This window comes from Thermobia domestica, chromosome 14, assembly GCF_964235325.1.
Source record: "Thermobia domestica chromosome 14, izTheDome1.hap1.1, whole genome shotgun sequence".
In the NCBI taxonomy this organism is placed as follows: Eukaryota; Metazoa; Arthropoda; class Insecta; order Zygentoma; family Lepismatidae; genus Thermobia; species Thermobia domestica.
This window is the reverse complement of record NC_137467.1, coordinates 7,378,697-7,390,922: the sequence shown is the minus strand read 5'-3', so window position 1 is coordinate 7,390,922 and position 12,226 is coordinate 7,378,697. Positions and strand designations below refer to the sequence as shown.

The 12,226-nt window shown below is 37.2% G+C and overlaps 1 protein-coding gene across 1 annotated transcript in view; it reads right to left on the bottom strand.

Moving 5' to 3' along the window:
* LOC145669495 (kynurenine/alpha-aminoadipate aminotransferase, mitochondrial-like) overlaps positions 1 to 12,226 on the bottom strand; it is a 56,624-nt gene that overhangs the window by 39,127 nt on the left and 5,271 nt on the right. The window contains exons 2-3 of the mRNA XM_081737675.1: positions 7,352 to 7,428; positions 436 to 604 (exon numbers count right to left, since the gene is read on the bottom strand). Of these exons, the coding sequence (XP_081593801.1) occupies positions 436 to 604; positions 7,352 to 7,418 (236 nt within the window). The 5' untranslated portion in view covers positions 7,419 to 7,428. The remainder of the gene's footprint in view (positions 1 to 435; positions 605 to 7,351; positions 7,429 to 12,226) is intronic.

Here is a 12,226-nt window from a genome sequence, read left to right as displayed (position 1 = left end):
CGAGAGGGGGCTGATATAGAAAATTACTTATTTCTTGGAAAGTAGGTGGTTAAGAAAGAGAGAGTCCACTTCCAGGGGTGCACCCATGGGGGGCACTAGGTCCGGATCCCTCCCACCAAAGTGCGGTAGCTCAGTGGTAGAATTTTCACCACTGTGCAAGGGATCCCGGTTTCAGACCCTGCTCCCGCCAAGTGAACTTTGTGGTGGACAAAAATCGTGTGCGTGGGTTTTCTCGGGATTCTCCCATTTTCTTCATTCAACCATTTCATTCGTTTTTCATTATCATCGTCTCCTTTAGCCTAGGCGGCATAACCGTGGGACGTAAAACTCAAAGATTTCATTTCATTTCATTTTTGAATAGCCCTGTATATAAACAAAAGCAAATTTTAATAAGCCTACCAGTTTAGTTACAGGATTCAATATTTAATTACTTACCCTCTACTCGGTAAATATTGCACGCATGGCTGTAAAAGTTCTCCATCTAAATGGAATATGCTGCCATCTCGTAGCCTAAACGAGAAGCTTTCGAACGGAAATGTGTCGATTGAAGGATAACCACCAGCCATTAGTATTGTTCCTGGAGGTGAGCAAGCGTGTATCTTATCTGCAGGAAGAAAATATATATTTAGAAAATTTTGTATTTACCAAAATATCTATATTATGTATAAAACCTATCTACATATATCAGCACCTTCTCTTTCTGTGAGTACTCTCTTTGGTACTAAATATTGTATCAAAATTATTTTATTTCAAAGTACACCTCTGCCCAACTTCAAACAATTGACTACAACCTACTGACAAATCTAATTTAATTGAGTTTGAATTTAATGCCCCTGTCAGCAGCGAGGCTATATGAGACGTGGAATCCAAACTACATGAACTCCCACCGGGAATCGAACCCGGGTCTCCCACACCAAAGGCGCGATACGCTAACCGCTTAGCCACGAAGGAATTCCAAATTCCATTTAAGACCATTGAAGAAGTACTATTGCGTGTTGCCTTTGATTATAACGGTTGACCTTTCACTAAATTTGAATTTTGCGACATGTCACAAGCATGACAAAAATCGGCAAATATGGGAGAGGCAGTTACTGGATTTCCGCACAATAGAAATTCGGCATTTCTAAACAAAATGTAATAGTAGATGACACTTAGGTTAGAAATGAATTGAAACATATGAACAAAAACTATATTTTACTTCTGTCATGTTATATACAATTAAATTTATCACGTTTGGTTTCCGTGTATAACATTTTAGTTTCCAAGTAGCAAAGAATATTATAATGCATTGTGTATTTTCTTTCTAATGCTTTCATGAATCCTATAGAGTCATTTCACAGTTTAAGTGCAGTAAGGTTAGTATTTTAGTTTCCTTGAAAACCGTTCAAATATTTTTTTGGAAGCAAACTCTTTAAGACTATAGACAAGGTACCAATTTACGTTGCTCTAACATTTGTTGTAAAAATATTTTTTTTTAAATACGAGATAGGATCAAAAACTAAGGTTACAAAGACGATATTTCTGGAGTTCCGTCTGGTATACAGAAATGTGGAAAGTGTTGTAATTTTAATACATGCAGTTGGCAACTGTGTGGAGTTTCAGCTATCGGTCACCTACGGTGCTAGTTTTAGGTAAACACAAATGGCGACTCGTTTGAAAAACTGGTCTCGGGAAGAAGTCCGCTCAGTTATTCGATTTCTGTGGACGAAACATGTAACCAAAACTGAAGTTCACCGGCAGCTGGTAGAGGCTTAAGGAGAGACTGTAATGTCTCGTCAGCATATCGCACAATGGTGTCGAAAGTTTATGACTGGTAGAGAAAACGCCACCGATGAGGAGCGCAGTGGCTCTCTTTTGAAGCAGTTTCACTGAAACATCATCGACCACCCTTCTTACATCTCGGACCTGGCTCCAAGCAGTTTTCACCTGTTCCCAGACTTGAAAGAGAACCTAAGAGGACGTCTCTTCGCTTCAGACGAGAAGATGAAACACTTTGTCAATGTGGCTGAACACGCAAAGATAGGATTTTTACCTGGAGGAAATCTTCAAACTCATTCCGCGATGCCATAAGTGCCTCAACCGATGGGGGAGACTATGTCGAGAAACAACCTAATATATGTCTTATCTGTTGGCTGCATTGGTTGTATGGAATAGTATATACATGTTTCACTGCAGGCTTTGTAAGCTTACTTTCTGAACACCCCTCGTATTATTTTGGTCTTAATTTCTTATTCATAACAACTTAATTAATAATGAGAGGCATCTGTCCATTTTATCTGTCATAATACCTGTCCATATTACACTTATATCTTGTTAAATATGTGCATTTGCAGTACGATAAGTACTTTTAGTTTCCTTGACAACCATTCAAACATTTTTGAAAGCAAACTCGGAGACTGTACACAAGGTACCACTCTACGTTTCTCTAATACTTATATAACATATGGTTTTAATACATGTGAGAATTTTAACTATTTTGTTTTCTCTTTCTTTATTACACAAAATTACCCTATGACTGGTTAATACCTTTTGTACTCAACACCCGGAATAACTGCAGGACTCTCGCACCAAGAGTGCAGTAAATGTATTTATCTTATCACGTGATAAGTCCGTGTTATCTCTTTGACAATATAACTGGTTAATAGATTCTTTGTCAGTGACCTTATTGATCATATTCCAATTATAACTGTAAATTATGAAACCTTAAATAGATAACATTCATAAGAACTGTCGTATTAATTCTCAGAATACATGAGCAAAGCAATTTTAATTTTCAGTTCTCTGTTTCTACTAGTACTGGCTGAAATAAATATTCACAGTTACAAATAAGTTCTGTCTGCTAAAGTTGATCAATCCCTCTCCTCTCTCATTTCTTTGGCCCAGACGATATTTGTGTTTACTTTCTTTCGGAAACATGGTAGCTCAGTGGTAGAGCGCTTGTCTGTTGTGTGGAGTCCCTTGTTCGATGCCTAGCAAAGAAAATTTGTGGTGGACAACACCGTGTCCTTGGATTTTCTCGAGGTACCGTCTTTTCTCCCACGTTCTTATTCCACCAATGATACCATCTTCATTGGCTTGCTTTAATTGTTTTCTCCCTTAGTCTAAAGGGCATAATCGTGGGACGTTAAACTCTGAAGATTTACACTACATTCCTTTCAGGGCTTAAATGTCTTAAGCGATTGCATTGCATTGGATTTTTTTTTTTTTTTTTTTAGTTTAAGTCTAGTATCTGTTCCAGCACCGAGGTTATATGGGACGTGGACCTATAGCTTAACGTGGGATCCGAACTACATGAACTTCCGTTGGGAATCAAATCCAAGTCTTCTACACCGAAGAGAATGTCTTTAGCGAAAGCACATGGCTTCCCACTACAGACATTGACGGTGTTACCCCTTTTGAGATTTCCACATTTTTAGGTAAATTTCAGAATTTCAGTCAAACAGCTACTACTTCCGTACTATTTATCGTAGGATCATGGTTCATACCTCGTTTTGTTCAGGATAGAGGATCCTCTTCAACGGTGCTACTCGCTTGTCCGTATTATTTACTAGAAACGGGAAAATCAGAGAAAACCGACAGTTTTTCAGAAAATAAATCAAAATGTTTGCGACCCGCTGGCTCAGCCCTGGATTCACGTAGGGATCTGAAAATCTATTGAAAACACCTAGTTATGTACACAAGGTGTGTGCAAAATTTCTTTTTTTATCCTGAAAAGAAAGGGTGGAAAATCTTTTTCAAAGTCTGAAGGTGACCTGTTTTTTTTTATATATATATATATACTTAAAATTTACTGCGTCATTACTATCTGGCCTACGGTCATGGTTCAAAGGCCATTTTCTTCAATATAACGCGCCCTTTCCATCGGCACTAATCACATGTCCGTATCGTACACTTAAACCTGGAAATTTGGAAAAAATAGGATTTTTTCTGAAAAAAAAATCACCCCCTCGAAATAGTTGCGCCCCTTGGGCCCGAGCCCGAGTTCACGTAGGGATCTCAAAAAATTTTAAGAAATACCCAAACGTGCACACAATCTGTATGCAAAATGTCAATCTGATATCTTAAAAACTAAGGGCGTGAAAAATTTTTGAAGAAAAAATGTCACGCCCCTTCTCTCGCACTTAGTGCCACCAAGTTGACCATCCGGATTCCAAAACGCATCTGGGGTGTTCTTTGGTCCATACTTGACTTGATCAATAAAAAAAAATCTTAAATAAGCGGTCAAAGACAACACTACGTTATGGTAATAAAAGTTACCATAAATCCCAAAAGGGTTACACTGAAATCAATGGAGACTACCCTAATATATGTACTAGGTTCTAAATCTACGAGAACGAACAATGGTTTCAAATTAAAAGGATAATGAGATGATTTCCTTTAGTGCTCTATGGGAATGTTGCTTTATTTAATGTATTTTATTTCTAATAATAATAATAATAATAATAATAATAATAATAATAATAATAATAATAATAATAATAATAATAATAATAATACAGTAGAGCGTCGATTATCCGAAGTAATTGGGGGACATGGGTGTTCGGAAAACTGGTTTGTTCGGATAATCGAACTGTACATGTTTATTTGCCAAAAAGAAGTACTGTACAGTAAATTTATTCATAAAAAGAAGTGTGCTGATTGTTGAAACACAGCGACTGGCGGCTTGGCCGGTCAGCAGCGCCTTATGAAGGCCCCATTAGAAGCAATGTTCCGCCAGCGGTGGCTCAGTGCGGCGACTACTGTGGGAAACTTGGTTTGGGAGTGAGGGGGATGATGGACGGTAGGGTGGGAGAGTAACAGGTGCGAGCGAGTACACGGTTCGGTTAAGCGGTCGTTCGGTTGACCGACGTTCGGATAATCGACGCTCTACTGTAATAATAATAATAATAATAATGGTGAGTGATAAAGTTTGTGCTGAAACAATTAACAAACATTACTGCATTTAGTTTTACCTTATCTAAAGGCGTTTTTCTTTAGGACGTATTTGTTGTCTAGAATAAATATATTTAGGGTGTGTTTTCTTGTAGATTATACCAGCCGGTAAGTTTGTTAGTTGAATCATATTATTGAAAATGAAATTAAATAAAATTTTGTAGTTTTACCCGTCGTTTGGTTACGTTCTTTAAGCTAAAACAGAGGAATGGTTAATGAATGGGAAAGAATATAAAATAAATCGGTAAAATAATAATGTGGCAGGAAATGGGAGAACCCAACGAACATGCTGTCCTCCATAAACTTATATGATCTGGGATTGAACCAAGGACCCCGAATACGAGAAATGAGCGCTTTAGCAATGAACCACCATATTCCCTTAACTTGTTCAAGTAACTTCTAAATATTACGTTATGTTGGTGGTTCAATACTAAACCATGGGTCAAAAAGTGGATCTGAAAAGGGAACATTCCGATTTGGTGAATTCAATTGCTGAAAATGATTGCTAGCACTGGATTCAGCACCAAAAGAAACAGAAAAAAGCAAGGTGTTTAGTGGCAGACCATATTCAGGGTGGGAGATAAATGAAAACAAAGTACGAAGAAAGAACGTAGAAAATGTCTAGAAATGCCATGCTAATTTTGAAACGAGTAGAGGGATTGAGGTCAAACGTTGGATAGAGCTGCACTGAATAGGTGCAATGTGAATTATGGGACATATCTGAAAATCCGCCATGTTGGACTTAGCGCAAGAAGAATATACGGGAAAGGGATCATGTGATATATGGCTCTTGATGCACACCGTCTATTGAAATCAATAGTGGCCAATAGGCTTGAGACCTTTGTTTAATTGCAACTGTTATGAAATTTAAGAATGATCGTGTGGTTGGTGCAAAAATGAAGACAACAGTGGGCACACTTGAAAAACGATAAAGATGGTCAATCGGCTCGTTACAGCTGTCTCCGGTATTGAAATTGAAGCAGTAGTGGACAGGTATCATAAATACGCCAGGTGCTGTTTGTAAATATCCAGCTTTGTAGAAAGCATATCTAATCATAGCTTGGAACCTTGGTGCTGTAAACTGGAAATATATGTGTGATTGCGCGTTAATGAAGTTGCTCCGTTGTCATATTTTGAAGTCAGACGACAGAAGAACGGTGTCTGTTACATATTTTACGAAATTCTTATACGGGCGGAAGAAGAACACATCCGACGGTTGTATGAGGGACGTGCAACAATCAGGGATAAGGAGTCGGGAAAGTTCAACATTATTTGGTTTCTGCATCAACTCTTCATCTTTATTAGTTCGCCATGAATCAACGAGAAGCAGCAGTTTTATTTGCTCTATAGAAGGCCAGAAAACGTCAGTTATGAACACTTTTAGGTTGTCCTTGGTCATAATTGCGCTTTTACCAACATGTAAATGAATATTGGGTGAATTGGGACTTTTGTTGGCTGTAAAGTGGCCACATTCACGTTTGTGGTTGTTCCTCATTCGCATCACCTTTACGACAGTATTGCTACATTGCCATAGCTTGGAACGCCTCCTGTTACAAAGATCTTAAACTCTATTGGACACTATTGATTTCAATAGACGGTGTGCGTCAAGAGCCATATGTCACATGACCCCTTTCCCGTATATTCTTTTTGCGCTAAATCCAACATGGCGGCTTTTCAGATGTTCCCCATGATTCACATTACGCCTATTCAGTGCAGCTGTACATGCATTCCTCATATCCAATGTTTGATCTCAATCTCTCTACTCGTTCCAAAATTAACATGGCATTTCTAGACATTTTCTACGTTCTATCTTCGCACTTTCTCCTCACTTATCTCCAGACCTGTATATGGTCTGCCACTAAACACTCTCTTTTTCTCTGTTTCTTTTGGTGTTGAATCCAGTGCTAGCAATCATTTTCATCAATTCAATTCACCAAATCGGAATGTTCCCTTGTGAGTAGATAAGGAGACGCATGACGTCATGCCGTCTCTCGTACCTATCTTTGCCCATTGCAAATTTTTAGCAAGTGGAGGGACGCCACAGATATTTTTTGGAAGTAGGGGTACAACATCCCCTCGTTCCCCCTCACGCAAATCAAATCTAGGCATGGAAATCAGCTACAGCTACCAATCAGTAAGCACTCAATCCTTTAAGGCACTATACAAATTGTAAGAGGTTGAGATTAGAAAAAAGTGTAATTAATCCCGAAGTTTGAGAAAAAGTTACATTCCGAAATACATTCCATTTTTTACTCTCTTTTCAAATTCTGATGTTCAGTTGTGATATTAATATAGAAAAATACAATTTCAAAGATAGCCAAAGGTAAACTATGTTATACATTATCGGAATATCCAGTGCAGAGAAAAATAATCGTCTAATCTTAGAGTAGTCAAATGGAAAGTAATTTTCTTCACTTACCAAGTTCTCTTAATATTGATGGTTGCCTCTTTTTCGCCAAGTCGTTCAAAAAGCGAGTGTAATCCATGTCGGGAATACTGGAAATATCAAAAAAAAAAAAGACAGAATTAAGGCCACTGTTAAAGAATTGCTTTTGGTTTCGTGTTTAATGTTTCAGAAAATGCTAACAAAAGTTCATTCGGAGGGTTGAAGCATTTTATACCGTAGTATGGTCACCTATATGACACCAGCATCCAGAGATGGAGTGGGTCAGTGGGTCGGTGGATCAGTGGGTCAGGTTTTCTGAGTGGGTCGTGGGTCAACAGCATGTGACCCACTGTGACCCACCACCCACCGTGACCCATTGCGACCCATCACCACCATGACTGACTGTGACCCACCACCCACCGTGACCCACCATGACCCACTGCGACCTACCGAATCAGTATGATCTACCGACCCTCTCTGCTCACTTCATTGTAGACAGTATATTCTGAAGACTGGTAAATTTGTCTTCGTTTTACTTCCAAGACCTTCATTTCCCTTCCTTTTCCATTTGTTTCTGTTTACCTACCTGAGGTGATTATATCTAACCAAGTGAAAGAAGAACTTCAGGCACTTTTGGATATTGATTTTTGTAATTGTAATAATAGCAATATGACTTATACTACTACTTGGCTTTCGAGACCTCGGAGTTTTTACAGGAACTAACTACTGGAAAAAATACATCATTGAATAACTGTAATATATAAATTATTATATAAAAAATTGAATGTCACTATGTGTGCCTGATCATCACAGTCAAATTGCAAAGTGAAATGAAATTACTTTTGGTATATAGTTAGACCTTAATCCAAACTGGAATGTTATATTGCTTTCATTATAATGCATAATATTCTAAGGAGATAGTAAGGATCCGAATTTTTGCAAAAAAAAAAAAAAAAAAAAAAAAAAGTATCTCGCACGCAGTTCAACTTACGGAGCTGAAATTCAGTGTATTAACTCTTTATTGAAAATAAACAGAATGTGTCCTAGCATTTTTTAAACTTCTCCTTTATGGGGGGGTGGGGGGGCAGCTTTCTATATATGGAAAATTGGTAGTGAGTTGGTTTGTAAAAATAATCGAAAACGACGATTTAAGAAAAAAAAAACAGAAACAAAAAATACAGTGCTTGGCTTCATATATTCATTGCTTTCTACTATAATAGGCTAATTGCTGAAGCTTATGTTTATTATATGGAACGCTTACAGTACAAGGCAATCAACCCATAAAGTTGTGAGAAACGTAGGCATAAGATTTATACTGTAAGCTTAATTACACGGAAATTTTAAGTTTGGATTGTACGCATAATTATATGGAAAATTTTACACTTTTTTCCCCTTTACCTTGGTCTACTTACCTTGATTTGGAACGTTCAAATTTTATCCTTTTTTCCACTGAAAAGTATTGATAATTCAACAAGGAAATAATTATACTATGATAATTTAATTTAAATTCATCGTAATTTGGCACATGACAAACAGCAGTGTGGTAATTGAAGGGGAAGGAGGAGGGAAATTCCCATTCACCTCTGAACACTTTCCAGAAACCTCATTCCCTTTCGCTTTCTAGACGGGAGAGGGAACTTGGTAATAGTATCAAACCTTCATATGTAATTATGTAATTACAAAAATTAAATTTATAAACAAATAAGAAATCATCAGTTTATCAGGCTTTAATTGATAATTTATTCACAAGATTCCCTATCAAAGGCGTGGTAGATGAAGTTTCTGTTCTCCATGAGTCGACATTGCCAACTGACATGGTCGATATGGAAAAGGTGTATGGTGGTAGAGAGATGATACTTCTTGCTGAGTATTTCAAAACTGACAGAGAAAAATCGTTATCAGACTTAAGTCTAACAAGCAGATTGTCGATGAGGTGTTGCAGAAATCAGGTAGAAGTATTATCAATTTCCGCGAACGGGGATTTCCCCTTATGAATTTACGGATGACTGATATTAGAAATAGACTAAGTGCTCAAACATTGTCTAACTTGTTGTTCATCAATGTTAATGGCCCACCGCTAGACAAGCTCGAAATAGAAGAGCTAGTTATTTCTTGGCTGAAGGATGGACATCATTCCGCTGCGGATGATTTACCACGAAAAAGTTACTAACAGTAAATAAACCCGATTTCAGATTTGTTTTAAGGTGGAAAATTACGAGTTATGGAAAATGTATACTTGTATTACTAATGGCTTATTTGTGTTATTCAACTTTGTACCTAATTTTTAGTAAGACTCTTCTTTGCTTTAGGTAAACTACTTTGAATAAATATTCATAATAATTGCAATTATGCATATTTGTAACTTAAATTTAACGTGGTGTTTTAGTGATTACACAAATTACAATTATAACGTGTGCTACAAATTTCTAACTGGAATGATTTAGTATCTTAGAAACTTTTTATACTTGGCGGTAGAGCGTAGCTCATCTGAAATTTTTAACACCGTGTATTTAGACAAATCAAGGATGAATTTAACTAATCATCTAAGGATAAGAAATGAAATAATCAATTTCTTTTCGGTATTTTCGACATCACATCACAAGCTATTAGGATTCGAAATGGTCTTAAGTATAGAAATCTACTACATCTAATGGCGCAGAAACGCAACCATTGTGATTATCCAACATCGTAAATAGATGCAGTACTCACAGGTAGTTCAGCTCTGTTCAACTCCAAACGATGTCCTTCCACTATCCAATCTTAATTCCAACTCCCCGAGTCTAGTCTCCGTCCTCAACCAGCACAACCCCTTTGCGGGATTCAGGTGCTTCCTGGTTGTGGCGTAGAGCTTAGCTCAGGTCTCCTTCTTCTGCAATCTCTTACTTCCTTATTTCCGTATAGGAAAACTTCCTATAATTGTGGTGTGATGCCGACGTTATCTGTTTTTATTTTTTCTAAGCAGTTTGAATATCACTTTCTTGTTTTATAGTAAACAAAATAAATTAAAAAATACTCGTACATGTAAGGATTTTGGGTACTTTACAATTATGAGCATACTTTATGGAGATGTTCTCACATAGGGTACCCGAGCACCTTTATACACTATGAAAACCTGATTTTTTAAGTCTTTTGTGAGAAAAATACTGTGAACTGAGAAACCATAACCTTTTCCATATTGTACAGGGGTATTTTCCTGCGAATAGAAGTTTCTTTTGGAATGCGTTCAGAAATTTACACTTTCAAGAATACTCTCTTAGTGCAAGTATATTTTAGGCACACACTAATTTTCCTCCACCTCGGATTGTTTCAATTGTCAGATCCACCGTTATTGTAACACAGTGGTACTTGAGCGATTGACTAGAAATTCAAACTCTGATTAGTGACAATTTCACAGTCTTGTTTTATTACAAGTGTAAACTGTTTAGTCAGTACAGAAGAGGCCGTGGATCGTGTTCAAAGTTGTTGATGGATTTTGGTGATTCAGATTAGGTCACAGTGGATGAGAGTCGTTCATGGTGGGTTGTGGGTCACGGTGGGTGGTGGGTCGTGGGTCAGAGTGGGTCACGATGGGTCAGTGGTTCGTGGGTCACGGTGGGTGGTAGGTAAGTGGATCGTGGGTCAAGGTTTCATTGACCCACGCCAACTCTGCTAGCATCGCTGACGAAGAGTTAGCCATTTTGGGGCAAGGGATTAATCACTGTTCCTCATTCTTTTCTAGTATGGGACTCACCTTTTGATGAGTACTAAATTTCAGGAAATCCAGTAATATACGCGTAAAAGAAATTCTTTTTGTTAGTCCAAAATGCAAGAACATTAACAACTTTGGTTTTCTTTTTCCGAAATAGTGTAGGTTGTACTCTATTACGATTCATTTAAGACAATTTTGTAAAAATGAATATGTCTGTACTGATTTTTTGCTGCTTTTATTTATTTATTGTTACTTGACTGGGTATTTCCTGTTTCAGCAAATCAGTTAACGCCTCTACTAAAATTTCAAAATATTCATCCCTTATCATACTAGTAATGATAATTTCCATTATTTTGTAAATTCATTCAGCGTACAAAAGGAATAAGTATATAGTTCTTTCTTTAATCGAAATATTCACGAAGTAAATGGAATTTAAAACATTCTTTAAGCATCATTCACTGGAAAGCATCCTGCGCCATCTTTCTGCGAAAATGACGTAAGTGGTGCTTAAGAGTCTATCCAAAATCCAAGGTGTTATTTGGATATAGAGCAAATACAGGCAATTTGGTATATATTTTTTTAGAATTTGTTAACTTATCGTACATATAACAATTTGCTTTCTATTACCTACATTAAATAAAAGTCACTCTTGGCATAAAAAAAAAAAAATAATTAAAGCATCCATAACTGAATTAGATATGTTTGATAGAGTACATTTTGTCATCCTAATTTTACGATTACAGAGACAGGCTTAAATTACGTTACTACACTATTTATTGAACCTCCTCACTGTATGCAATGTTTAATTATTCCAGACATAAATTGTACAGATGCCGAATCCAGGGGGGGGGTGATCGGGGCGATCGCCCCCCCCCCCTCAGAAGACGAAACTTTTTCTTATTTTATATATAAACAAAACCATCCCAGAGTTGAAACTCTTAAAAGTAGCTCGAAGTGGTAATATTACAAGCCACCCCCAGAAGTCCGTCCTGGATCCGCCCCTGGCCGAATCACATTTATTACAAGCGATTTATTTTTTAAAAAAAGCCTTGCACTACACGGCTAATGTACATTGGCTTTCACTTCAACCTTTCATTTAATGAAATATAATTTATAATCATGAAGACCACAATTACTACCAGTATATGTAAGTTTACACTATGTATAAATTTAGTTGTTTAGTTGATTTGGATTTTAACGTCCCTTTCAACAGCGAGGCT